This window comes from Cheilinus undulatus, linkage group 10 (assembly GCF_018320785.1).
Source record: "Cheilinus undulatus linkage group 10, ASM1832078v1, whole genome shotgun sequence".
In the NCBI taxonomy this organism is placed as follows: domain Eukaryota; kingdom Metazoa; phylum Chordata; class Actinopteri; order Labriformes; family Labridae; genus Cheilinus; species Cheilinus undulatus.
Window position 1 is genome coordinate 23114535 of NC_054874.1, and position 27837 is coordinate 23142371.

Genomic DNA, 27837 nt, shown 5'->3' on the forward strand with positions numbered 1-27837 from the left:
ACTGGGTGAAAGACACCCTTTGAATAACACAGATGATATACCATCAAGGCTGAGTGGTATGAAGAAAAGAAATAAAGGTTTATCTTATATGAACAGATCAACCTTTAAATCTTTCTACATTAGAAAAACAAAAGTGCGGGAAAGGAAAGCTTACACTTCAACAGGAGCCAGTTCCCATTATTCGCAATGGTATCTTCTAAACATCACATCTGCACACCACACCAATTCCCTAAAAAAATCCATTCACATATTAAGACTATCATTAAGGTTGTATCATGAGCCATTTCAAAAGAAAAGAAAAAAGAATTCACCAAACGATACTAAACTGAATACTGACTTAGATTTATGCTTTGTCCATTTGAAGGAGCACTTCTGCTCACTGAGAACCATGTGAAAGACTACAGCGCATTACTGCCATCCTGTGGATAACTGTAGGTACTGCAACTACGTCAAAAAGACCAAACAACTCACAAAATTTACCTGATCGGTTCATGTTTAATGAGAAATGTACATGATACTGCAAAAGTTACGTAACTGTACAGTGAAAAACACAAATCTGAACAAAATCTATATACAAAGTTTTCTGCCCTGAAAAGCTTTCTTTTTCTTCACATCTCCAATGCTGCATAAATTTTACTGGCAGGACTGATGTAAGGTAGAGCAATTCTCAATCCGCTACATTACCCATAAGCCCTCTGACAATGCATAGAGAGAAAATTGACAACACCGGGCTGTTTTGTGAATAAAAACATTTGCCAGAATTTGCTTAGGAGCTACAAATTCAATACCAACAGCAAATAAATAAAAAAACATCTGGGGTTACATCAAAACATGCCACATTGGAAAAAAAACACTTGTCAATTAGTTACACTAAGAATTAAGACTGGCTTAGAACAGGACAAAGAAAAGCAGGGCAGTGGACTGATACAGTCAAAGTTCATCTCTCCTGGAGAATCAGGAAATAGAGGCTGGCACTGAGCATCATCACAAACGTCAGAGCAACAGCCGAGCCCTGACCGCAGTACCCAGCCAGAGGGTTACACATTCATGACTTCAGTCTTTTTTGCCGCTGCTGCTGCTGCTGCTGCTACTTCTTCGACTCGTGGTTTTGCTGCTGCTGCTGCTTTTGTGGTAGACGGAGAAAAAGGGGTGCCGAAGAGCCTGCTCCAGACTGACTCTCTTTGCCGGGTCATACGTCATCATCTTCTCGATCAGGTCGAACAGCTGGTGGTGGTCATCACCCTTTGATGACATGTAAGTCTGAAGACAACAAAGACAGAACAATAGCAACTTTACTGGTTAATAACAGGATTGATCAACTGATATTTGTGCAATAATACTGAGTGGATCACATTTAGTTTAATTTACAAACAACCTTTACATGATTATTTTAACTGTAGCTTAACCCCAAGACCACTTTTTCAGTGGAAAACCCTTGGATTAAGGTATTATAATCAGAGAGGATCCAAATTTCAGTATTTGAGTAATAAGTATTTAAATTCTAGATTTTGTGTTAGAAATAAGCAAAGCGACTGCCTTCTACATTTTTTCTTTTGGCTGATCTGGAGGTAAGAGACCTATGTGGTGCTTGCTTTTGTCAATGGAACTTATTCTTTAATGACCATTGCCTTCAGGGGCGGCGGCGTTAGTGGAAATTCCTGGGTTAACAAGCAGGATGCACCAATCAGAGATGCTGCTGTCATCTTCTAGGTTTGTGGTTAGAGAAGTAATTTTCCTCAGCTGGCAAATGGCCCAGTTTTCTTTTTAAAATGGGGTTGATAACATGAACTTGTGTTTTCTACAGAGTCATATCCCACTGTTACATACTCTTAAGTAGCTCATGGCATCTCTGCCTTAGATGGCTTCATTCTGGCTAATAATCTAATTAGAAAAAACAGCATAGACTGTGTAGTGTGGGCTGATGACGCAGTACAAAAGAATGGGTGTCTTATCCCCCTCCTCTCCAAGCCACATCCGTGGAGTTTTTTGAAATTCCAGGGTCAATGCACCTCAGCTAAACCCTAAGGCTGGCCACACACTAGACGATTTTTTAATCTGAAACGATTTTAAAACCGTGGGAGACCACAGACTTCAGGACAATTTCCAAAGATTTTTCATCTTCAATCCTCTGAACGCACACACGAGACGACTCAGCCAGATCATCAGATCACTGGAGACCACACACCTGCTGACCTGCCAACGACCTCGCATGATCATGTGACTTCAGACAAGAAACACGGATGTTGATACCGTCTTGCTGTCTCTCCACAACAGAGTCCTGGCATGTGTTACATGTGCAGCAACTATCATAAAACAAGGGAAAGACTCAGGATGAAATCCTGGCTGGAATTAAGGTACCTTTGTGTTTATGGTTGTGAGCGGTGAAAGTACTACGTATGATCCATCTGGTGACGCTACCCGATGTGCTTGCTCTCATTGGTTGTTGTGGGTACTCTGTCAGCGGCACTATGATCTAGAATCGTAAATATCAAACACGTTTGATATTTCCGATTCAGGGTCTGGGAGGCTACGACGCGATTAGGAGCAGCAAATTAATCGTGTTGACACCACACACAGGATACTCAGACAAATAATCGTCTGATCGTCTGATTCTAATCATTTAATATATCAATATAAAGTAGTACTACATTTGTTAAGGAAAAACCAATTCAGGATTTTTTTTTTCAGACCGAGGGAAAATTATAAAGGTCTCATTTCCACACGTCCTTATTCTGGTGCCGTTCAGTACAGGGTTATAATCAGACAAATCTTTGAAGTACTGATGGCCTAAAGCAGAGATCTAGCCTGACACAAAATTTCAGGGTTATCAAGGCTACAGGGTTTGCGAGGGTTTATTTTCTAGACACTCCATAAGTGGAGGTGTGCTATGAAGAGTAATTCAAGAAGGACCCCCCTTACCTTCAGAGGTTTGCAGTGTTTGCGGACGTATCTCCCTGCTGAGCTGTGCACATCCCAGTCAAGTTTGTTCCGGTGAACATACCGCTGTTTCCTGGAAGGCACAAAAACATTACACATTTATAAAGTCTTAAAACGCCCTTTGAAGGTGTATGCTTAGCTGTCCAATTAACTGTTTAAAAAACACAGAAATGGTGTAAAATAAGCCCATAAGTATGCTCTCCTTACTTTGTTTTCTGCAGGAGGTCTGTTGGGATGGGGCCCAGGACTCTCTCCATCATGGCTAGATGCTCTTTGCTGTCATGAGTCTAAGCAAGAAAATATACAAGCCTTGTTGTCAATGCCATGCTGAAAGTTAATGTTTAAGTAATTGTTTGCACCCTCTACAGCCACCTACCTGGAAGAGGGTAGATCCAAGGTAGTACTCAATGAGTATACAGCCTATGCTCCAGACATCACAGGAGTGGTCCCAGCCCAGATCTACAACAAAGTTAACCAAATAAACAAGAAGCCATCTTTTTGAAGTACAGTGCATTGCTTAATAAACAGCCACTTACCTAAAATGACTTCAGGAGCACGATAGTGACGTGTGGAGACAACAGAGGTGTGGTGCTCATGTTCGTACGTGGCGTTACCAAAGTCAACTATTTTCACATCTGGGTTCCTCAATGTTCGTTCATCCCGTTTCTGGGCAAAAAACAGAAACAATTGTTATTCAAAATAGCTGGCAAAAAGAAGTATTACACTTCTGAATATACCAAAGCCACTATGGTTCATCTGAGTGTTTGGGTAGCTTACCATGCCAGGGTTGTATTCCATATCATAGTCAGAGTCGATGAATAGAATATTTTCAGGCTTGAGATCTGTGTGAGTCAGCTTGTTCTTATGGAGAACTGAGAAATAAAACCATAGGGGGTTAAAAAGTTGTTTAAAAAAAAAAAAAAAATACAGCCTCTATGCTCATTACTCACATCTCACTGCTCGAATGATCTGGTACGCCATGTGCCTGATGTGATCTATAGGGAAAGGCTGGAAGTTGTTCTCCTTAAGGAAATCATAGGTGCTGAGGCCAAGCAGCTCAAAGGCAATACAAATGTGGCCATGGTATTCAAAAGAGTCCAGCATGTGCACACAAGCACTGAAGAAGAGGAAAGGGAAAATACAAGTAAGTTTCTTGCCACTGAAGTTTAAACATGGCTTAAAATAGGATATCAGCAGGGTAAACAGGCTTCTGTGGTATAATTTTGAAACAAGCAACTTACTATCTCTTTTCAATGTCAAGGGTCTTCAACTGTTCAAGCACCTCTACCTCAGACATCGCTGCCTCTCGGTAGCGGTCTATGTTTTTAATGATCTTCAGAGCCACTCGAGCTCCATTACTGCAAACATACATCAGACAGATTAATATCAAATGAGGCAGAAAGAGAAAGAAAAGTGTAAGAAGACTTTCCTGATTTATACTTACTTAGCGTGATCAATGCATTCAGCCACCTTCCCAAAGGCTCCCTCTCCTAGAGTACACACAATCTCATCTACAGAAAATAGAGAGTTAAAGTTAGAGACGCAGTACTGATGGCAGAGCACTGCCCTTCGGCTGATTTACTTCCTGATGTTATATTGCCGTTTAGCTACTCTACAATAAACACTTCAGAACACTGAAATACATCTCAAAGCTATGCATGTTACATAGACAATATGCAATATGTAACCAAAGCAATATTACATCTATTGGCCCAAATAGCTCAGCCTCTAAATTTATGTTTGGAAGTAAAAACCAGACAACAAGAGAGTGAGAGAGACAAAGTGTGAACAACAGTAGAAAAAAAGGTATATATTCTATACATCTCGCTCTCAGCATGTCTCCACTGTGATAGATGAGGTGACCCTCGTCATCATCCTCAACACTCCTGGATCTTTTCCTGCGGTGATGGCTCCTCCTCTGCACCGGAACCGCCGCAATCCGCCATCACATCAATAACCCATCAGCCAGCCAGCACCAGGCCATCACAATGCGACATCGTCATTCATTCAACCAGGCCAAGGGGGGGAGGTGTAGGGGTGGATAGATTCGGCCCGTTCAGTAACACCGCCAGGCGAATGGACGGAGCAGCAAATTCAAATTCAGCCCCGTCAGAGAAATTGGGCGCCAGCCACCACATAGTGTGTGTTACAGAAGAAAAACATGGCAACAAGATTTTCAGATGAGACTTTCTCACAGTAGTACAGAAAAAAAAAACTGAACTTGATTGTTTACACACTTTCTACATGTAGTTCTTCTTTCTACAGGCAAAGCTTAATTTTATATTACAACCTTCCATAACTGCCAGCTAAGGTTTCAGCACAAATTCTGGGTCCTCTTTTCTTTTACATTTACAAACACTTGCAACCCCCTACTTCCTGACTCCCAAAATTCCCTACTTGTCATTACTGGAAATCATGCTTAATAGTGAAGAGTAGGACACACAAACGGATACAGAGAGACAAAGAGATATGACCCATTTGATTTGGTGGTATAGATATGAGGAGAGGGGTGGAGGTTTTCATACCGTGGAAGACCTGTGACGAGAGTGGCTACGCCTGCGCCTTCTGTCTCTGTGCCTGCGGCTGCTTCGCCTACTGCGACCACTACGCCCGGATGACTTGCTGTAGTGATGCCAGTCTGCATCTCTGTCCCTGCAGGTGCCATCACGACTGTCTTCTTCACAGGCCATGTTAAAGCTGCGGTCCCTGGTGCGCCCTTCCCTTGAATCCAGTCGATAATTCAGACTGCGGGTCTCCAGATACTGCCTGCAATCAATAAAAAAAAGGACAAACAGTTCAAAATCTAAGACGAGGAAGAAACTTTCCAGTCAGGGACAGTCCAGAGTCTTGTCAATGATCACACTCTAAAATGAAGACTGTATATGAAGGTGCTAATGGTCCGCCTATTGCCTGACACCCTATCCCCTCATCCTTTTATGTAACATTTGTAATTAGCAACATACTTACTTGAACCCACCTCATACCAAGCTTCCTGTTCAATGAGAGGTGTCGGTTTATTTACAGTGTTCCAGTATAAAAAAGTTCTTTTAAGAGTATGTAAAATAAAGACAGTAATACATCACAACTTCAGCCTTGTAACAGCTGTCCATTTGGCAAGCAGAAACATGCCTTTTTTTAAACCCATGAACCTTGACAGCGAGCCAAATTGGCAGAGATTAAGTGTGAAGCATTAAAAGTTGCGTAAAGTTTTTTAGCACAACCTGATGGTGCGTAATACAATCTGTGATTCTACACCTGCAGAACTTTGTAGGCCAAGAGTGAAAACCAAATGCGATGACATTTCTGCCAATATGAAAACAGAGTTAGATATGTCTCGAGCAAAATGTCTTTTCCCTTTATGTTGGTGTACCATAACTATGGTACATATCATGTCTTATATATATGCCTACATGCCTAATATATGTCTACATATTAGATCTACCCATCCAGTACACCATGCTAGTACCTAGGAATCTAAAAAAAACTGATAAACTATTAGGGCCCTAGCACCCTGGTGGTGTCAGTTTTCTCCTGGGAAGAAGTCTGCCTCTCTACAGACTTAAAATTAGAGTAGATCTGGAAACATCTAATGTAACCTCGTGGACTCTCATACATGCACACAAAAAGGTAGAACTGCAAAACTCGAAAACACTGCACGCAACTAAAACAGATAACAATGAAGTTTCCAACTGAGGAAAAAACACACCTTACAATTAATGAATAAAAACATTCCAAAGCATCTACTATGAAAAAAAACCCCAAGGTTCCATTCATGTAAGTTATGGGTAACACAACATGCCTTTAAGGTTGATCACATACATACTGGCCTGACAGTAGGAATATAAATAGCCTTTGAATACAGGTCAAAAAAGCGCTGCTGAACACAACAAGTGCAGGAGGAATAAAAACGTGCTCAGACCCTACAAGGTAAAATGAATCGTGCAGGTGTTATACACGAAACAAAAAGGATTATAATTACCCTTCATATGTCTTTTGGTGACGATAAATTCTCCTGGACTTATTTTCTCTCTCACTGCTACGGGAGTCCCGTTTTCTTCGCTTACGACACTCCATTCTCTCTTCCCAGCTGTACTCATCAAGCCACACACCTGGAGAGCGCATTCGCTTCGAGTGCCGCATCTAAAAGATATAGAAAAACAGGTGAAAATGGCATTACGTGAAAATCATGCAAATCCCTTAAAAAGCTATTCACATTACAGTAGGCTTGTGACAGACATATTCATCCCTAAATGCAAAGGAATGCCTATTTTGTGCAACATGTAGCTGCAGTGAGCTAAGACTGAAAGTTGTAATAAAGGTGAAATAATTTTAGATAACATAAAACAACCTTTTACTAATCATTTTAAATACACTCTTATTCATCCCCTTATGTGTGAATACATATGTTTTATTTTTTCACGGTATAGTTAGATGTCTTGGCAAATTGTGGAGTTGGCCCGACGACCAAGCTATTTGAAAATGTAGTATCAGGGAAGGAGAACACTTTATAATAGATGTCTGACACTTCGTGAGTAACACTTTCAATATAATAGATTCGTGATGTTTAGCAAAGTGATAAATTTGTAAAACCTTTAAGCACTATTCCGTTAATAACGTTCAATGTAAACAAAACACCACTATCTACACTTTAACTTGGCTGACTGCAAAATACGTGGCGCGCTTTGTAGACTCAATGTACACTCAGTGACCATAAAATAATAACAGGAGTCCAACAGGAGCAATGATTATTTTGATGTGCTCTGACTTCGTGCAGGTTTGATTTGTTAATACTTAGCTGGTAGGACAGAGCTCGAAATTGGAGCACCCACCAAGAGCACCTGCAGCCATACCCTTCTCGTACTCACGGACCGACGTTTACGTATGGCCAACGTTTTCACGGCTGTTGTTGTTACGGCTAGACATTTATATTGTTTTTGTTGTTTGTTGTCTACTGTTGCGCCAACAACACAATTTATTACGCAATCAGTGGTTTATATAGGCGTAATAAGTAAAAATTAGGACGTTTAATTTTTGTAATAAAACAACTTCGTCGAATAACCAGTCAATCTCGAGCTTGAGGCCTGTTACTTGTAGGCCATGATAACGTTGTTAGCAGTTAGCCACCTATACAATGATATCGCCATCATTCCGCCAAGCCCGTGGGATTAACTATTATGTTAAACGATTTCGTGTCGTTCACCCCCAAAGACAAAAGCTGCAATCGAATTTGCCGACTGGCAATGCTGTGAGTTCAACAAATCTAGATGCTAGCCGGAGGTAACTGGTCGTATTTGGGCTCTGTAGAACAGCAGAACGTAGAGTTTCTGAAAAGCTAATCAGCTAACGTTAGCTTATATTGTGAGAGTAGCCAAACTGTAAGAAACGGACGTTTGGTGATTGGATGTAATCAAATGGTTACGCTTACCTTTTATTAACAATTATACGGTCGAAGGTCTCGGTTTTACGACTATGTGAAAGGTAAAAACAAAAAAAAAAACACTCCTATATCTTCTTCTTCAAAGATGGCGAATGTTCCTGGAATCCGACGGAACGTTCTTAAACAAATGTATGACGCAACTCACAATAACAACGCCCACTCAGTCGAGAAATGGGTGTAATTTTCCCTGAGTGTATTCGTTCAGGTAGAGTCTTCTTTAAGGCTTTTATCCAACGGCGCAACGGGGCTTAAACTACAATAATTCCTCTTCAACGACAAGACTTCTAACAATTGATAAAATGGAATCAGAATCAGGTTTTATTGCCAAATAAATTTTCTTTTACAAGGAGATGGAATTTGTGTTTGGTGCATAATAATAAAAGGAAGGAGGAGGAAAATGTTAAGGGTCTAAACATTTAAATTGATTGTTGTAGAAAAGAGAGTAGCAAAATATACAGATTTAAAATAGAATATAAACACCACAAAGTATACAGTGCAAATCGAGATGCGCAGGTATATTGGTGAATATGTTAAAGTGCAGTTTTTCTGAATGAGTAATAAGGAAGCTAATAAGGGAGCTGATGTCTTCTCCAGGAAGTGGAAAGAATCCACAGTGGAAACTGTGCATCCTTCCTGAAATCTAAATCTCCACTATATTTAGAGCATCAAGCTCAAGATTTTCTAAAGAATGGGTTTCGTTTTTGGAAAACTGTTAAAGATATATATATATATATATATAATTTCGATAATTTCTTATTTTGCATGACAAACACGATGAAAAATATATACATTTAATAGTTATCAGCTTAATTACTCTGCCTGACAAACCGCACGCAGGGCATAGTGTTGCACCAATTCTAAGCTGGGAATTGTGGGTAAGACATGGCAGCGCCCTTTCCTTATCCCCGCAACCACCTTACTCTAATGTGACAACCCAGATATCAAAATTAAGAACAACGATTTCTGGCTACAGAGGAGAGGAATTCTCACTTTTGGTTTGGCATTACTGCAGAAGATGTCGGAGGATATACAGAAAGCCAGCGTCTCCGGAAGAGCGCTCACAAGAGCAACGTTTGCTGAGATGCTGGCAAACAATTTTGATAAACTGCCTGACATTGATCAGAAACTGTTTCTCTATGGACCCGTGTATCTTGGAGGAAATGGTAGCCTCGCAGGGCTGATTTCTAACAGTTTGTACCGCAGAGCTCTGAATATCAAACAGGCGGCCTTCTCAACGTCCCTGCCGATGGCCGTGCTGCCCTTCTTGACAACATACGCTCTGTACAACGCAGCTGTGTCCAGTCCCCTCATGTACGGTGACCTAAACTGCCCTTCCTGCGCTGTGATTCGAGGTGCGCTTGTTGGTGTGGTCGGTGCCGGGTTGTACCCCATCCTGCTGGCCTTACCTGTCAATATTGCCATTGCGTCAAGGTACAGCACAGCTCCGTTACCAGAGAAGGGCCAGGTGCTCCGGTACTTCGTGGAGCTCTCAAGACCGATCATGAGGAAGATGAGAGCAGTGCTGTTGCTCCAGGGCTTCTTTGGGACCTACCTGGGCTCCAGGGACTTTGATACTTACATGAAACTGGCCAAGATAACATTTGGTTCAAGCCACGATGAACTCAAAGACTAAATACCCTAAACTGGGCAGTATACTCCATCATTGCAAATGGAGTAGGCATATAGCCGAGATTTCAGCGAATAGAGGAAGTGGAGTCTATCGTTTCTTGAAAGTTGAATACGTCAAATAAATCAAATGCATGTTTTGTTTTGTTTTGCACTGAGGAGATAAATCTGTCTTCAATATCTTATCCGGGGATAGACGTAAACGGCCTTGACTCAAAGAAATCAGTGGATAAATCTACACCAAGTTTCATCCGTTAAATGCGAAATTGTTTTATTTTTCATTATAACACCTTCAAATGCAACAACTGCCCACAAAAGTAATACACTTCTCACAAACATGGGAGGAATGTAATCACTATTACATTTGCAGTGATTTCTACGTTTTGGGAAGGTAAAAATCACTTTCTCTCAAAATTGTAACTTCCCACAAATGCAACGAGAATATTGAAAAATAAAGTTGTGGTCGTTGTTTGTTGTAGCGTCATTGGGTACCAGTCAACCAAGCTCAAGTCACATAAAAAAGGTAGGTGTTGCGATTTTGTTCGCCATGAAACAGGAAGTAGAGTAAGACACTGGTAGAGCCATAATCTCAGCACAACATTTTTAAATAAGGGGAGGACTGATATAAATTTTGGAAAAGTTCTGCAAATCCAAGTGGTTCCTCTTGAATTACGTCATCAGTGGGTTCCTCTTATCCAAATGAAAGTAATTTTACAGTTAAAAAAAAAAAAAAAAAAAATTCCGCACTAACAAAATTCACAGGGTAAGGCTGGCTCTCCCTATGAACTGTTTCTTAAATACACAGGGTACAAATTTCCTGAGGCTAAAAACAAACTTTAGATGGGGATTTGAAGTTAATATATAACAAAAACCTGCCTGGTTGAGCAGTGTAGCTGTACGTTAATAATTTCCTCAGTGTGCTGTTTTGACATATTTAAATTAACTTTGCTAAGATTCTTTGCTCTACCAGTGTTTTAAGACTGTGGAAAGCTACTTCCTGTTTCATGACAAAGATTGCCATGACTATTCTTTGAAGTAACTTAAGCTTAGGCTGACTTGGACCCATTGTAGGCTACATTAAAAAAACAATAACCAAAAACATTTAGTTTGGATGTTCATTTCGCATTTTGGAAATAATTACAATTTTTTAAGTCGGAATTTTTTACCTAATCACAAATGTAATAAATCCCTGCAAATGTAATAGTTATCTTGTTTGTGGGGATTTTGCCATCACATTTTCTGTAGAAAACTGTTTGAGGGAAATTTCTTGTGGGATTACTAAATTTAAAAAAAACTGTTGACATGTGTTACATTTGTGGCCCATTACATTCACTGGCAGTTAAAACGTTTGCAGGTGTTACAAGCATGGTAAACATATGCTAGCCTCTGAAAGGGTTTTGGTTTATTGGCCTTTTAAATTCATATTATACATAAACACTTTAAAATATGGACAAAAGCTAAGAAAATAATTTCTCTCTGTGCAAGCTTTTAAAAGACAGTTTTCATGTGGTTTGAATCACTGACTGCTTAATGTAATTATATTTTATTTTTCTCATTGCATAGACTTTCACTTTTTTCCATAATCAAACATATTAAGTTTTCCAGGTGACAATAAGAAAAGCTGACAAGATTTAAGGAATGATTTAGTAATTCTTTAAGCAAATCTTCAGTTTCTGTAATGCCTAGATCAAGACACGGATTAATTAGGCAGAAAAAATTATAAAAATCAAACAAACTATTGTCATGAACATAAAGAACAGAACACATTCAGTTAAGCATGGTTGACTTTTATTAAAGGCTTTTTGGGAACCAGTCACAAATGTAGCATTGATGTTGTAGCCAAAAGTGTTTGTCTGGCGTCATGAGTCATGTAGAAACACTGAATGCTCCTTGGAATGCACACAGCAATGGTCGTGTGTGTATAAGCAAAGATCGTAAAATGCAAATGGCACCATTCAAAAGACCAGAGGGGATGTAATGTAGATTGTCATTGAAAACACATGTTCAACACAGGCGATGCTTTATTAAAACATGTCTTCAACTTCAATGGCAGCTTTAACTTATCGGGGAATGTTACAGGAAAAGCAAGATTACTGATCGCAAATGAGAAGGGGAAGTTAAAGTCAGTCTGTTATTGGGATGGAAAGGTGCTTCTTAGGAGAAAACACTGACATCAATCAATCATAGCAAACTCAATAAAACTTGTTTTCAAAAAGCTTATAATTACATAATCCCCATTCCCATCCCCATAGCACCGCCCCTCCTAACATCACCCGACCCCCAAAGATGGCTCCCACATCACAACAAAACTGCGTAAAACATAGTTCAGTGACGATCCCACAAAACAACAAACAACACATTTCAAGTCAGAGGAACCTGAATTGTCATGATAACCAGTGATTCATATGGCACAAGTTTCCCTCTTTAAGACAAATCTCCAAATAACTGTTGTCCATCATCAGCACTGCAAAGCTCCTGCTGCAGCAGTTGTCCTCACAAGGTGGATACTCTTAATGCCCCTTTAAAAACACCAGTCGTAGCATGCCATTGGACTTCATGTTCAGCAGAGGAAAGTAACAATAAAAACTATACATCTGTCAGCACAGAAATCTCCATAAATATATCAGACAACTGAACGTCAGTCAGAGAAAACTTCCTGAAGAGCAGAAAGATGAGGGGTAAATGTCACTTGTACACAATCTACACCTGGCCTATCTCCTGTTGTGACTCTGAAGCTATACTGTAATTGTTTTGCATTAATGGCACAATACATTTAAAAAGGAGTTAACACTTTAAACAGTTCATAGTCCCCTTCCAATACTTTTCCCAAATAAAATACAATAAATAAAATTACAAAAAGAGATGACCTATGGGCTGGTTTCTCCAGTCGTTCTCATGCAAAACAGGACAGTGACAATCTTAACAGACATTAAATGCATGAACAACTGGATCACAAACACGCACACACATAAAAGTACACATGAGATGAACAGGTAAAATGCACGAGGCATGTCCTCTTCTGTCTTCCCAGAATCCTTCAGTAGACCTATAAAAGTTTATAACGGGCTAGCCAGCGCCCTTCACGTCATTGTTAGTTTCATTACAGTACATTACAAGTAGAAATAAAGTTAAAATAAATACCTAGACTAAGCTTAGAAGTAAAGAAGGAAGAGAAAGAGAGAAAAAGGGGAGGGGAGCAAATACAAAAAAACAACAATAGCATCTGTAGGAATTTCATCTTATAAAGTGGTTTTCCCTGTAACTATACTCACTATAGTAGTAAACATATCTCCACAGAGTAAACACACATTGAGGGAGGGGTAAAAGAAGAGGCTGGACCCCTCTCCAACATACCTAAGCTGTTGATAGTTCATTTGCTGCAAAGGTATTTGCTCCAGTTTCCATAGCTTAACTTTTTTTAAATTCCCTTTTAAAAGACTTGTTCTTTTTTTAACACTCCTTTCGATGAATCCTGTTCATCTTGTTCCCTTTTTTTTCATAATTTCTTCATAAAAAAACACCTAAGTACCAGCTAGGCTCCTTCACAGTTCATTTTAGTGCAACGAGATCACATGCCCCCTCGCTGGTGGGAGGGTTAGCTGCCGCCGGGGCCTCATGTCTTTGCCAGAACGTTTGACCTGATAGAGAAAAGAGAGGAGAAATGGATGAAGAAAAGTGTGTTGATTCACGCTAAATGGTAGTTATCATGTTTTATTCTTACCTGAGAGCTTTCCACCTGTCCTTCTCTACCTGGTTCTCTGGACTCTCACTCTCATAGGATGCGAGGTAGAGTCCTAAGGAGGACAGAGACAAGAAAACATTGGAAATAAGGGAGGTGGATTAGTTATTAAGCGGAAATTATCAATAAATGATCAGTAAATATCTGGATAGACTGATTTTCTATTTTGATGTATTTTTTTCGGCCCAGTCTACTGAAATACTGAAATGGGACAAGTTTGTCAAAAGATATTGATTGAATATTTTTATTCAAATATTGCTAAATACAACCTACCTTGTTTCATTCAATGTGTCTGTATCATCAGTATTTAAAACAAAATAACTCAAAAATATTTTATGGGTAATGGCCTCCAATCTATATCCAGAGCTCTGAAGTAAAAGCAAGATTTGCTCTTCAAAAATCTTTCTCTAGAAATAAGTCATGAAAATGGAGGGTCATCAAATCATGATGGTCATCTTGTATTCAGACCACTATTGTAAAATCAGGTTCTCTTTAGGGTTGTTCCGATTCCGATACCTGTACTGGAGTGTCCGATAATGCTTAAAATGCAGGTATTGGTATTAGCGAGTACACAAGTTCATGCACCGATCCGATACCGTTTGGTTTAGCTTTATATTTTGCTTCGTTTAGCCATGCTAGATATTAGTGCTATAAACCAGAGATCAATTCTTCTTCGCTGCTGTATGAAAGGGCTTCCATTTTTAGCGCAGTGAAGAACCAAGGGATCCGCTGCAGCAGGAAAGAATAGTGTCTGTGTGACAGTTTTTTCTCTGAATGTGATCATTAAAATGCTTTCCAGACCAGCGCTGTCGTACAAGACAAGAAGTGACACAGTTTATCAAAAGTAAAATAACTTTTGAACCATAAATCATTGCCTCTTACTTGTTTTTACTCTTGAAGCTAGCCGTTGTGTTGACGCTATTAATGCCTTTGAATTCCATGCGGCAGCATTTTCAGCGAGCCTGGAACTTGTGTGACTTTTGGGAACTTGAATGATAAAATCCACACCAGTAAACCTGATATTGAACGTCTTTTTATCCATTTTAATTGAATTACGGTCATTTATTACCACTAGCTCAAATGCTAACCACCATATTGTTACTGTCTGTGAGTGTCTGTCAGCCAATAGCAGGCCGTTTGGCAATCATGTGATGCTGCCCAAAATAGCAGAAAGGAGAGAAAAAGTTCAATGTGCTTGATGATTTATACAACTGTATACATTAAGTACATATCTGTACACAACAGTTGTTAATTTGCGAGTTGTCAGTTTTATATTGTATTTGGAAAAGTGCAATAAAGTTTGTATTAAAAGAGAGAGAGAGCCTGTGATCCAGCCCCCTGTATTATTATTATTTTAATATTTAGCAGTAAAACTCAATAATCAGCAGAAAAAATCTTTAGGGCCACAGAGATGCTGTACATTATGATTCTATTTGTTGAGCCATGTTCTGAGTCAAATATAGGATTTGCTGGTCTGCACAGTCAGTCCAGAAAGTTCACACTTGTATCGGATCGGTACTCGGTATCGGCCAACACCCATCACCTTGGTAACGGAATACGGAATCGTATCGGGAATGAAAAAATGGTACTGGAACATCCCTAGTTCTCACCATCCTCACTGAAGATAGGAGCAGTGTGGAGGTAGTGCAGGATGGCCCGATCCTCCTCAAATGGACACTCCACCTGTTTCCAAGTCATAAATTCCCCAACCTGCCGTGCCAACTCCATAAATTTCTACAAATAAGAAAGTAAAGCCTTAAGTCAGTGGTTTCTTTGAGAAAGAACTATGACAGGATAAGGAGACAAGAGGCTGGCTCACCTCAAAGTTGACGTGACCATTGGGAAGTCGATTAGCACATCCTTCATTCAGGAAGTAAATGTCTTTGATGAGCAGACTGAAGAAAGGGATCACAATCTAAAGAGACAAGGCAGGAAGACAGATACAGGAAATATTAATGCGGTGATGAAAATTAATACTCAGAGTTAAATTAGTGATGTGATTTAAAGCCCTACCCTCTCTCTGTTACTATTGGCGGTCCGAGAACGATGTGCCGCCCCCCTCAGAGCAGTCCTGTAGTTATAAAAGTTTCCTGTTGGATCCATCTGATGCTGTAAAAGCACACAGCAACAAGAAAAACACTGTGAACACCAAGTCAACACCTGTCTTGATTGATTGTCTTGAGTGAGACTTTGGATCTGGATTACCTCAAGTATGAAGAACTTTGCAGTCTTGGCTTTGCCCCAAGTCTTCTTCAGCCGTGACACAGGACTCATGTTCATACCAGCTGCAGGAGGAAACAGATTTGACCTTAAATAACAGCCATGCTGTTGAATTCTCAATGAAAGTTCTTTAAAAATGGCTAAATTAAACTCACAGATGATTGCCATGAGGGAGTTGAAGTTTCCAATGTTGAAACACTCCCTGGCAACATCAATGAAGAACTCAATCACTGTGGCCCTTTGCTTCTTCTTTGCTGGCTGCAAGAAAGAAAAAGATAACTTTGCTTCATATTTGATAAAATCTTGTTGTATTCTCTCCTACGGGTAGTTTAGCACAAATACTATCACTATCCTTGAAACCTAATTTGTAGTTACATAAAGTAACCATTGGGGGGCAGTGCTGCTCCATAATAACCAGGCTTTATTTGAAGCGCCTCAATTTGTTTACAAGAATGAAATACTACTAGAATTCAAATTCTTTTGAAAGATTATCACCCGGGGACCGGATGGCCTAATGGTTAGGTCCATGTACGTGGGCGGTCCAGGTTTAAATCCAACCTGCAGCTTCTACCCCGCATGTCTCAGCCTCAAGTCTCATCCCTAAATCCAAATCTATCCACTGTCCTCTTCTCTGAATTAAGGCGTAAAATTCCCCCAAGTATGTCCAATAATATATATATAAAAATTCAAAATGTAAAAAGACTACATGAACCATGAAGTTAAAATGAATAAGTCTCAAAAGCATACACACACACACACACACATATTCGAAAATACAAAATTTCAGTTTTGTACAAAAGGTACCATCTTTCAGATTAATTTCAGTGCTAACCTCCTCATACTTTTTAAGCAGAACCATTCCTGAAAAATGAAAATTCTCATATGCTTCATTGCTGGCACTGTATACATTTTTGTTTACTTTTAAGGTCTAAAATTAGAATAATGAGCACATGGGATGCTGACATTTTGCCACTCACCATGCATATCTCTGTAGCCACCAGGTAACACAGTCTGTTGAACCACCTGACATACGCCTCCAGGTTGGAGGTTTTCTTCTTCTGGTCGCTGAAGCACGGCTGCTGGTGAAACACAAACATGCACACGTGCAAGCGCACAAGTCAGTATAGGAAGTGCTACAACAGGGAATTCCTCCGATCCTATTTAGCTTCCTATCTACCGGCTGATCCCTGTGTGAGCGTGAATGACAAAGACAGTAAGCTGGAAGCAGAAATAACAAAATCAATGCAGAGTACGAGGAAAAACCAAGGGGAGGGACAGATGGATAAGAAACGAGTAAACAGGACAGTAAGTGAAGTCAGTTAAAATAGAGAGACTGAAATGAGTTACACAGAGATGGCAAATGAAGCTCATGGTTTTACATTTCATAGTGTGAGCTTTGTATGGCCTGATGACTTTAGCGTGAACTAGGAATTTCTCAACTGATTTGTCAGAACCTTAAACTGGTCATTGAGATGGACGGAGAACAGCTGCCTAGGAGTGAAGCCAAAATATTTAGCGGCCACAATTTCTGTTTCAGAGCACTTCTCACCGTTCACTGTTGCTAGGTTACAAAAGTTGAATTCTGCCTTCCTTGATAGTATCCATAATATTGTTTTTAAAAGGTTCTTCACAGATGACATCACACAGCAGCAGAGAACACCTCTTGAGTGCAAAAAGTGATTTCTGCATATAGAAACACAACCAAAAATGCCATGTTTTGAGCTGTTTAGACTATGCCAAGTGTTCAAAGTGTGAAAATATAATCATTCTTAATTCTTCAGGTACTTTTGTGTCCCAAAAGTAGTGAAATATTCAGGCAAATAACAGTTGAAAAAAACATCACGGCAGCAGGAAGGAAGTAAAAAAAGCATCCATCTAAAGCCTTGATGAGCAGTGTCACATAGTGCGTGTATGCTCTGTTTCCACAAAGCAGTCCCGTTTGGTTCAGTACAGTTTTGTCATGGTTTAGCACATTAAACTCTGATCTTACTTATGCTTTCTCAGCTGATGTCCCTCTCAACTACCTCCAGTATCGCTCGTTGTGATGGGAAATCTGCCTCTTTTAAAAGATCCAGATCATTTGGCTCAGCTCAGTAGAGCTGGTTTTTTAGCTCCTAATCAGCTCTTCATTTGAAAATAGTTTGGCTTTTCAAATGTGGATTAAATGATGACAAAGGATGGAGGAGAAGAAAGTTGCACTCAACTGGGTGCTAGCTACCTCCTGAGAGCAGTGTTGAGTAGTGTTAATTTTGAAACTAACTCGTTAGATTATTGCGTTACATACTGAGAAAAGTAATTTTTATAGGTTACTGCGTTACCTTCTTCTAAAACTAACACGTTAGAGTACTTTTGCATTACTAAATATTAAAACACTTTAGCCACTTGTTCCACTCATTGGTTGTAGAAACGACGCATGTCTGCCTTTAAATGTGTAGACTCTGATGTCAATGTACAGTACAGCCTAATTTACCGCCCATAATCTATCTCTGCAGCCTTATAACACCACTTACAGACGTGAAAACCTTTACAGCTCTTTAACATGTTCACAATCTGACTAAGCTGAGCAGAGGCAGACAGAATAACCCAAATGCTGTGCATAATAATAGCGCATAATTGGGACGGCTGCACAGCTGATTCAGAAGCAAACGAAGCTTTTAAACTTACGTTTCACCATGATGTTGTTCTTGTCCCTTTTATCCAAAAATCCAACATAACAGGGATAATTCCACAGTGTTATACTATCCTCTTTGTCATCTCGCTGGCTCAACAAGCTAGAGATGCACGCGTATTGGCATTTTTCTTTCTCTCTTTCTAAAGCCACGGAAGAGAAAGGAAATTGTGGATTTTCCTTTCAGTACCAGATTACTTTTATGAAAATGTAACTAATAACAGATTACTTAAATTGTAAAACTAACATTTTACGCTACTCGTTACAACAAAAAAGTAATCTGAGTACTCTAATGGATTACTCTGCTAGCGTTACCCCCAATACTGCTTGAGAACTATTTTGTAACACAGGCTTGTTCATGAATGGCTTATCATCACTTGGTCACTTGCTCCACAAGGTTTGTTCAGTTGAGATAACATCACTCAGTACTGTTTCAATTAAAAGTGTTTGTGACAAAACAAGGATTTTTCAATTTGCTAAAGGGGTTGATCTAGCCTCTTAGCTCAGTACAAGACTCCTTTGGACTCTTGTCTCCCTTCATCTGGATAGATGACGCCAGTCACTTGGAGGTCTGCAGGACTGAGTAATTTGTGATATTGACCGCCTTCACTCCTGGTAAATCTGTTAAACTGTGGTAAAAAATCTTTTTTGTGAAGTGAGGGGATTGTATTCAATGTTTATAGAAATTTTATGATGATAATTGCAGCGAAGAGATCCATTTTGAACTGTTAAAGACTAACTTTCCTCTGTTCCTAATCATTCCTTACACCTGTCCCTCACTTCCTGACCCCTAACGGACATTCAGGGTCATATGATTGCAATCATCTCTGGCACTGATGACAAATGAGCTTCCTTGCAGTATTCTCAGCTGGATTAGCAAAGCAGAGGAGGAAAGGCTCAAGAAGATGCAACAAAAAGCAAAAAAAAAAAAAAAAAAATGCATCAATTGAACTTTCTATGACTGTAAGTGTCCAGACAGAAGAATCTGGTATGCTGCATCCTGTACCAAACTAAAGGTTATTTCATCTTTAATGTGTGCCATATTGCCACCACTGCAATATGTCAGCATCTGCTGCAAGGGTCCTTACTTATGCACAATGGAAGGAACTGGAGATGCATTGTCCATATCAATGTATAGCCCATGGGAAAACACCTGACAAATTCTGCATATACATTTTCCCCTGCAAAAATTACAGGCTGAATTATAAACATTTACCTGGGTCCCATCTAGTGGGTCTTTCTGAACAAATGCTTGGACAAACTCCTCCGGTCCAATGTGACTCAAATGCTCCTGGGGAAAAAAAACACATACAAAGACATATGGTCACACACAAACATCGATGGGGGTAGTCCCATTAATAATTCTTTCATTTCAGAAATGGATGGCAATCAATGAGGGGAAGTAATGACTCATTGACGTGACTCGTTGGAGTCATATTTCCTCAGAGTGACACTCGAGATGATACTCAGTTCTATTAAAAGACAACTGTGCTGTCATATGCATGTGCAAATCAAAATGACTCAGAAGAGACATTTCAAGCCCTCATACAAATCAAAACAAAACACACAAACACACACATGCACAAATACTTTACACACTGACAATGACTGTTTTAACAAGAACAAGCCCAACTTAAAAAGAACAAGTGTTTGATGTTACGTCTGCTCTGTACACGCCTGTCTTTGTCTCTCTTTCTCTCCTTTTGTGTGTGATCATGTGTGTGAGTGTGAGCTGGAGTGTGAAAGTGTCAGGTCACATATATCCACAGTGGATTTTATCCCCTTTGTTTGAAGCCTCAGGCGCATCTCTGACTTCTGGGGGTGATGTCACAGCTTAGACAAGGGTACAAGCTTACTCAGGCGCACAAACAAAACCACCCCCAGATACACGTGCCCATATCAAGACACACATGAATAGACTGAAGGCACCATGCATGCCATGTGAGGGATGCTGCAGACCCTTTGTTCATGAATGTTTCTCTGCATTATTAGGCTACTACACTTAGCATTCTCAAACTGACAAGCAGGAATAAAGGCTACAATACAGCTAGCTTCACAACATCACAAAGTAAAGGGATTCTGCCACTTTCAGTTTGGTATTACACCTCCCTTTTTCTTTGCTTTGTTCTACTTTTAATTCATCTTTGTTTGATGCCTTATCATCCATTGTTATGTCCCTGACTTGAACTACATCTCCACCCAAGCTCCATCATCCTTTTCCCATTCATTCATCCTTTCTGCTTCTTGTTATCATTTCTTACCCTCACCTCCATCTAACCCCAACTTCCCTGCCCCCCTTCTCTCCTTACCAGCTCCACGTGGGTAAGCTGCTGTGCCAGAGTGTACGGGTCGCTGCAGATTGAGAGCATGTCCTTCTGGATGGGCGGAGGCTTGGTTTTGAAGGCCACCAGCTTGTCAGAGATGGAGGAGGCATTGAGGGAGACCTTGACGATGCTCTCTTCCCCCTGGCTCATCAGGGCAAGCCGCTGGCTAAGCTTCTGCAACACCTGGTTCAGGGTTTTCCAGTACGCCTGCAGGGAGAGGAGAGCAGAGGAGAAGAGAGGAGAGAACAGGAAAGGAGAGGAGAGGAGCTGTCAATAATGAACTGTATGAATAATTTATTAATATGTCACGGATCAGTAATAGGCATAAATCAAGAGAAATTTCCGGCCGCTGGAGCTGCTAAACTAAACCATCCAACTCCCTGTAAATATGATTTACATTGCAATATAAGTGTGCATTAAACATATAACCTCCTGTAAGGTTGCAGACAAGTCTTAGCAGACTAATCATTACCCATTAAGTCTTTTTCAGCTAATTCATTCCTGCACAGCCTAAACATTCAGTAAATACTAATCTGACCTACAGTAATAGAAAGCAATTAAATGTCTAAAATTAGGTTCTGTTATTTGAAATACCTTTAGGAACTCTATTTAAGCATGTGCAACTTTACACTCATAACTAATGTGGTGAAAAGCTTTAATCAACTGAATTTAAATGTGCAACAACATCTAATTTAAGTACATCAATAAAATGCATTTTGACATTAATCAACGGGGTTCAAAGTAAATTATTGAGTGGGAATATAAAGAAAATAATGTCATCTGAGGTAAAAATGTGTTTTCAAGGTATTCTCAAGACAGCAGCAGTAATGTTGTGTCCAGGAATTTCCCTGCAGATGACTGGTCATCGAGGCCGTTGGGTCACTGTCTCACAAATGACCCGGAGCTACAGCTCACACATGTATGTACACACACACAGTCCATACTGCAGTCATTAATCTGTAAATAGCAGCACATTCATCAGCGCCTGCCACCATCCCCTCTTCTGTCCTCTCTTCACCTCCCTCCATTCTTCCTCTTCTCCACCAATCTCCTCCTCCTCCCCTGCTCTCTCTGCCCCTGCCTCCCATCCCCCTTCTCTTGGTTTCTCCATCCATCTCCCCTCCTCTGTTTTTCCCCCTGAGGCTGCAGATAGAGCCACTCCTCTACCATGCTTGCTTCCTCTCCTCTCTGGTAATGTAAGATTGTGTAACACTGAGCTGTGGCTACTCACCCAGCACTGACACTATGACTCCTTCCATCACCTCACTACACTGCTAGTGATGATAATTGAATTTTGTTCCCCATCAGAGCATTTCTCACTGCAGACACACTGCTAGTCACGTCAGTTTAGAAGCAGACATGATGGTAAAATTATCTCCCTTTATCACAGATCCTTACCCTGTGGAAATCTATGGCTTTATCTTATATAAAGAAGATCTAGCATCCTTTAAAGAGTGTAAAACAGTTTCTGTCTTTGGTAAAGATGGCTAAAATACCTGTCATTAGTGTGCACATACCTCATCACATGGTGCTATCCTGTGGATAATGTCTTTAAGGTGTCCCACCATCTTCTCATCCCTGAAGTCAGTTGGGAACGTTTCTGTCCACTCTGTCAGCAGCTGCAGGATCTTGGGGCCAAACTTGCGCACTTTTGCCTATTGTCAGAGAAGTGAAAGAGGTTAAGTACTGTCGACATTTAGGCAGAATAAGATACAATTTTATTGTGAGAAAATGTGAAAACAATACAAGTGCTAGAATACAAAGTATACAGGGGGGAAGATATTTAAGATTGTCAAGCAATAACAAGCCATGCTTAGAGTAGGAATTAAACATTTAGAAAAGACATATAAAGCAAAAGTGTGTTTTTACAAAGCAGTTGCAGGGAAGAGATAAAGTTGGGGATGAGGGGTGGGTAGCTGCAGAAAGCAGCCTGACTGCATATGATATAGTGGAGTGAGAAGCTTGTCTTTCACTATAAAGATGAGAAAATTATTCTTTTCTTACATTTTTGTGAAACCTAAGGTAGCAACAGAACCAGATAACAATCAAACATGCACTATCGCTAAATGGGTCTGTTTTTTACAGCTCACCAGAGTTGCATCCTCTACCACTAATTAGTGTTAATTAGTGATCTGATCATTAGCCTTGCAAAGCAGATGGATAGTCCAGATTCCATGTCTGTCATCAGGCAGCCCAATCTCACAAAGCTTCAATCTCGAACATTTGTGCCTGTTCTGAGAATGGACCTGACCAGTCAGCATTATTTAAGGAGAACAAGGTGGTAGCTACAGGCGGGGAAGCTGATAGCAATGGCTTGCGCCGGTATGGTGATTAGCTTGGATGTAGCTGTAGTATAGTGCCAGTTTCATCAGAACTGGACCACATTTCTTTATTCAAACAGTAAAGAACCACACTGAAAGCGTTTCTTGGTTGGGAAGATGTTTTTGCACTTCTTATTACCAGCCTCATTATGAGTTTTATCCAACAACAAGCTCCACCATTCATAAACTACAACAGTGCCTTACTGCCAAGCTCAAGTCACTTACCAGATTTGCTCTTGCCTACTACCTCTTTTTGTCTTGTCACTCTGATTCGCCAATCATGAATGTGATAGACAGAACATTCATTCAATTACCTTCTGCAAATTTTTTGTTAAGTCCTGCCCTTTTTTAAGCATGCTGTATGGGAGGTTTCCCAAATGAATGTTAAATATATCCCATGCACTGGAAATATGAAACAGTATGCTACTGGGCTAAATTAAATCAGCCTACAGCCCATCAACTCTTAAACAATGACACCACTGCAGCGTTACAGGCTTAAGAGATGCTAGGAGACTAACTTAGCCCAACTTTACCAAGAGAATCTGGCTGCAGACCTCTATGGTGGGGCGTTCAGCAGCAGAACTCAACATTTTGTAATCCCTTTCTTAAGTTAAAATCAGCTGAAATTATATTATAATTTACCTACATAGGACACCAGCTGCCACTGTGTACAGTTACAGCAGTTACTTATACGCAGACTACAAGTGGCCCAAAGTGCCTTTGCCGTGCCAGTGTGTCTTCATTAGCTTGTGTATTTTCATACTGGAGTTCTGTGTTTGTGTGAGGTGCAGCACTCACCGTATCAAGTGGGCTCTGATCCAGCTGCTGCTGTTTGATGCACAGCTCACACACCCTGGCCAGCAGCTCAGGAGGAGGGATGAACAGACGTGCACTCAGCAAGAAGGTAAACACATAGGCTTTCTGTCAAAGTACAGAGAGAGACATAAGATGCTGAGGCTACATCAATGAACACAGACACTAAGTCAAGAAAAGCAGACTGGCACTTTCAGTGAGGCTGTCAACTAGACTTTGATGCTTTTTGATACCAGGTGTTCAAAAATGATGCAATCTGTTATTTTAATGACTGATAGTATGGAGGAGCAACAAAACTTTAAACATCAATTTGGTTAGACTGCTGCACAGTAAAGGAATGAATCCATAAAAAGTTGCAAATTACTTCTGCACAACAACTTAATTTGAAAAGAACAAGAAGAAATTACCAAATCCTTGATGCCTTGGACTTCTATTTTTGTTGCTGTGGTACTGCAACAGGTATCAGTGTCTTCTGTTTTTACTACTATGATACCTATGTTTACGTCACAGCCTGAACTTTGAACAGACACGAGGCAAATGGTCTTACTAATAGAAACTTTAGCAACACTTTAATTCCTCTTTGATTTTAGGATAAAAGGTATTTTGTGTATTTCTGTTTACCTCAGGGTAGTAATCGGCAGTGGGTACCAGATTCTGGATCAAGGTGTCCAGGGAGGCGGAGGTGATCGCAGGGCCATCAGCCAGGCAGGCCCCAGGCTCTGGGCCCTCTTGTGGGGCCTCCTCCTCCTCCCCAGGCTCAGCGCAGGCCAGATGGGGGCTGAAGCCAGTGGGAGTGGTGAACATGGTGCCTGAGCACACAGTCTGGGGCATTCCTCTCTGAAATACAGACAGAAAAACAGAAACAGTCAGCAAAATATACATTAGACAGGAGGAAGAAGAAGAAGTACAGAGTTCAATTTCAAGAAAAGGAAACATTACTGCAAATCACTGGTAGGGGTTCATTTCATTTGCTATGTTCCCATCTGATTTACTTCCATGGCAATAAAAACATGATGGAACCCATGTAGCAGCTTAACCAGAAAGGTATTTTAAAGGGAAAGTGGACTCAGACATTCCTCAATTGATGATATTTTTATTCTGTATGATTACTTCCCTTTTAACTTAGAGTAATGGGCTATTCATGACACTCAGCAGAAACTGTTCCTCATTTATGGGACAGTCTGTTACTGTCTAGTGTAAAGCCAGACAAGCTAACACACTGTGATTGAGAAGAACACCATGTACAATACACTTTGAACAAAGCAAAACATGTCAGATTTAGGGTACTTTGATATTTGCTGTTTAACAGGGTTGATGGCCTTCCTTCAGAAAACACTTTATTTTATATAATTTCTTGAGTTTGAAGTTAAAGATCCTGTGAGAAACTATTTGTAGTGACGATGTAACATGACACGCCAGATGGATTTGTTTCACTAATCCATCTGGAAAACCTCTCATACAGAGTGTTTGGGAAAGGGTAGAGGCTTTGAAAAAAAAAAACCCGGAGGGTGATCGGATGAACGTTCTGTCTGTCACATATCTTTATGGGCCAATCAGAGCAACAAAACACGTGACATAGCCGCTACCGAGGTGCGCCCCTACCAAGGAGTAAACTCCATAGAGAACTGCATAACGCAAACCATGGCGACTGTAGACATGTCAGTAGACGACTTTTGTCATTTTTGAAAAGAAAACAACCCAATGCTGTTATTTGTTCTTACTTTAACAAAGAATTTTTGTCAAGTTCTGATTAAACTTATGCCTTAGCAGCATCTGCACTAATCTTCCGCCATCTGCATCGGCCTCTTGTTGCTGCTTGCATATGTCACGACTTCCGAAAGCACTGCCCCTTATCACTGTATGGTCCTGTCACTTTCTAACCGGGAACCTAAACGGTTCAGACGGGAGCTTTGCAAGATGGATTTGCCAGCAAGAAACACAGAAATGGGCATATCCATCTGCTTTTCAAAGTTAGTGACTTTGGCTATCCCTAAGAAAGTAAGAAAGTAGTTCCTTTTGGACCCTTTTTTATATTATCCTATGCATACATAGGTAGTGGCAAAGATCGTGATAAGATATGAGCATGTACATGTACATTTCCAACTTTTAAGGTAAAAAACTATTATTTTTTTCTTGTAAATTACCAACTTTTTAAACTTGAGATGTTTTTTGTCATTTTCTGGAAAACTGACAGATTGTTTTTAATTCTTTTTTTTTTCTAGAGGGGCCATAATACATTGTTGAAATAATAGTTTATACATAGATCTTGTTTTGTCAAGAACACATGTATGTAGGCCTATTATGATGGGATTTTGTCAGTGAAAACATTTAAATTGACACTTAATTTTATCCAAGTTAGTTATTGGGGGGGGGGCTTCGATTTTTTAAGATATGAGTAGGGGGGCCGTAGAGAGAAAAGGCTGAGAACCTCTGCTTTAAACAATCACATTCATCACTAAATGTGTAAACAAGCTGATTCTTCCAATATACTCATCCCATGTGTAAACAGAAATAATCAACCTTGTTGTTAAGGTCATTTTGGGTTTCCAGGTCATAAAGAGGCATCACAGTTTCATGACCACCTTTCAGTTGGACAACTCACAATGGTAAGGTTTTAAAACATTAACTGCATTAAATGCTCTGTCCTCATCAAACCTTGCAGATTTATTTTTCTTGCAGAATCTGTAGACTGATGTGATGGTATTTTAAAACTTCCATCAGAGGCTACAGGTGCATGCTGGGATGGCTGTAGGGTTGAAAGCAAGATGGCAGTACTGATGCGGGGCAGAGTGAGAGACTGGAACTTAAATGGCTTAAATAAGATGTCTGTCAGGTGACTGGATAATAATACATGTCAGATGTAAAAGCCAGCTTGTAAGTGTTGCCCCATGAAAACTCCTCATAGGGGCTTTAGGTTTATTGTTGTGTAATTTGTTTGATCTTTTAAGAGCAAAGAATTTCAGAAAAATGTCATCTGTTGAGCTGTGTTAAAAAGGGGAACATAACCTTTGTATTTCTTGTCCAATCCATGTGGTTATTTGACACAATCAATAACATTTTTTTAAAAGATCTGTTTTTGGGCTTTCCATGCCTTTATTCTATAGAGGAGGACAGTGAATAAAGTCGGAAACAGGAGGGACCGGGGACTGACATTCGGCAAAGGGCCACGGGCTGGATTCTTAACCCGGGCCGCCTGCATACATGGGTAGTGCCTTAGACCTCTAGGCTATCTGTGCACCCCTACACACACACAATCTCCTTTTTCACTATCATTTGTTTTTACTGACGGCCTGCTGCCGTCAATGAGAGTTAAGGAATACCCCCAAACAGCTGCCACATGACCAACCAGACAAGACAGAGGAGAGAAAGAAAATGTGGGTCACTTAGTCGCCGTGGAGACAGTTGTTGCCTGGAAGAGATCATGTGGCCTCCATCTCTACCCCATACTTCTTACACTTAAAGGACGCTCGGGGTTACACATTTTAAAAATTCACCACCCTGCTCCTCTCAATGGATGAACGCTGCAGCTGTAGTGGAAAGAAGCGCTTAGTGCTGTGAACTAGAGCGGTGATACTACCGATACAGAGCATTCTGATCCTCAGGGTGCAATCATCGCCACTCATCATCTCCTTACTGCCATTCATGTGTGAATGATAAATCAAAGAATAGCAAGAAAGAATGCCAAGGACAAAGGAGATACAAAATATTACATAATAATGAAAGTTTCTAGTGACAAATTTGATATAAAACAA

At 40.2% G+C, this 27837-nt stretch overlaps 3 protein-coding genes across 10 annotated transcripts in view; 1 reads left to right on the forward strand and 2 right to left on the reverse strand.

Annotated features, from left to right (window-relative positions):
• Positions 1 to 475: 475 nt before the first annotated feature.
• On the reverse strand, positions 476 to 8493 carry clk4a (CDC-like kinase 4a). 2 transcript variants are annotated; one of them, XM_041797300.1, is made up of 13 exons: positions 8363 to 8493; positions 6917 to 7077; positions 5463 to 5703; positions 4759 to 4855; positions 4382 to 4448; positions 4179 to 4295; positions 3888 to 4054; positions 3715 to 3809; positions 3474 to 3603; positions 3314 to 3396; positions 3145 to 3224; positions 2920 to 3010; positions 476 to 1260 (listed from the first exon to the last, which is right to left on the reverse strand). In XM_041797300.1, the coding sequence occupies exons 2-13, from the start codon at positions 7075 to 7077 to the stop codon at positions 1054 to 1056; spliced, it is 1536 nt and encodes a 511-aa protein (XP_041653234.1). In that variant the 5' UTR covers positions 8363 to 8493; the 3' UTR covers positions 476 to 1053. The 2 variants fall into 2 exon arrangements, with proteins under 2 accessions (XP_041653234.1, XP_041653235.1); XM_041797301.1 differs by lacking the exons at positions 4759 to 4855; positions 6917 to 7077; positions 8363 to 8493 and having other exon boundaries at positions 5463 to 5601.
• A 762-nt stretch (positions 8494 to 9255) lies between these two features.
• Positions 9256 to 11105, forward strand: tmem126a (transmembrane protein 126A). The gene has a single exon (XM_041797400.1). The coding sequence runs from the start codon at positions 9390 to 9392 to the stop codon at positions 10005 to 10007; it is 618 nt and encodes a 205-aa protein (XP_041653334.1). The 5' UTR covers positions 9256 to 9389; the 3' UTR covers positions 10008 to 11105.
• Positions 11106 to 12003: 898 nt separating this feature from the next.
• LOC121516235 (ras-GEF domain-containing family member 1C-like) overlaps positions 12004 to 27837 on the reverse strand; it is a 37839-nt gene continuing 22005 nt past the window's right edge. For 6 of the 7 annotated variants that reach the window (XM_041797399.1, XM_041797397.1, XM_041797393.1 and 3 more), the window contains 13 exons: positions 24707 to 24922; positions 24071 to 24193; positions 22469 to 22606; positions 20937 to 21158; positions 19844 to 19918; positions 16937 to 17038; positions 16115 to 16217; positions 15945 to 16024; positions 15753 to 15848; positions 15559 to 15654; positions 15350 to 15473; positions 13722 to 13794; positions 12004 to 13638 (listed from right to left, as the gene is read on the reverse strand). In XM_041797399.1, the coding sequence (XP_041653333.1) occupies positions 13614 to 13638; positions 13722 to 13794; positions 15350 to 15473; positions 15559 to 15654; positions 15753 to 15848; positions 15945 to 16024; positions 16115 to 16217; positions 16937 to 17038; positions 19844 to 19918; positions 20937 to 21158; positions 22469 to 22606; positions 24071 to 24193; positions 24707 to 24916 (1467 nt within the window). In that variant the 5' untranslated portion in view covers positions 24917 to 24922 and the 3' untranslated portion in view covers positions 12004 to 13613. The remainder of the gene's footprint in view (positions 13639 to 13721; positions 13795 to 15349; positions 15474 to 15558; positions 15655 to 15752; positions 15849 to 15944; positions 16025 to 16114; positions 16218 to 16936; positions 17039 to 19843; positions 19919 to 20936; positions 21159 to 22468; positions 22607 to 24070; positions 24194 to 24706; positions 24923 to 27837) is intronic. The other variant, XM_041797395.1, reaches the window with a different exon arrangement.

What these genes read in the sequence shown, in the direction of transcription:
- tmem126a (XM_041797400.1), top strand. Translation starts at nt 9,390, where the DNA reads ATGTCGGAGGATATACAGAAAGCCAGCGTCTCCGGAAGAGCGCTCACA.
- clk4a (XM_041797300.1), bottom strand. Translation starts at nt 7,077, where the DNA reads ATGCGGCACTCGAAGCGAATGCGCTCTCCAGGTGTGTGGCTTGATGAG. An exon ending in TGGAATACAACCCTGGCATG is followed by an intron (nt 3,604 to 3,714) that starts GTAAGCTACCCA and finishes TTTTTTGCCCAG; the next exon opens with AAACGGGATGAACGAACATT. An exon ending in TTGGATCTACCCTCTTCCAG is followed by an intron (nt 3,225 to 3,313) that starts GTAGGTGGCTGT and finishes TTTCTTGCTTAG; the next exon opens with ACTCATGACAGCAAAGAGCA.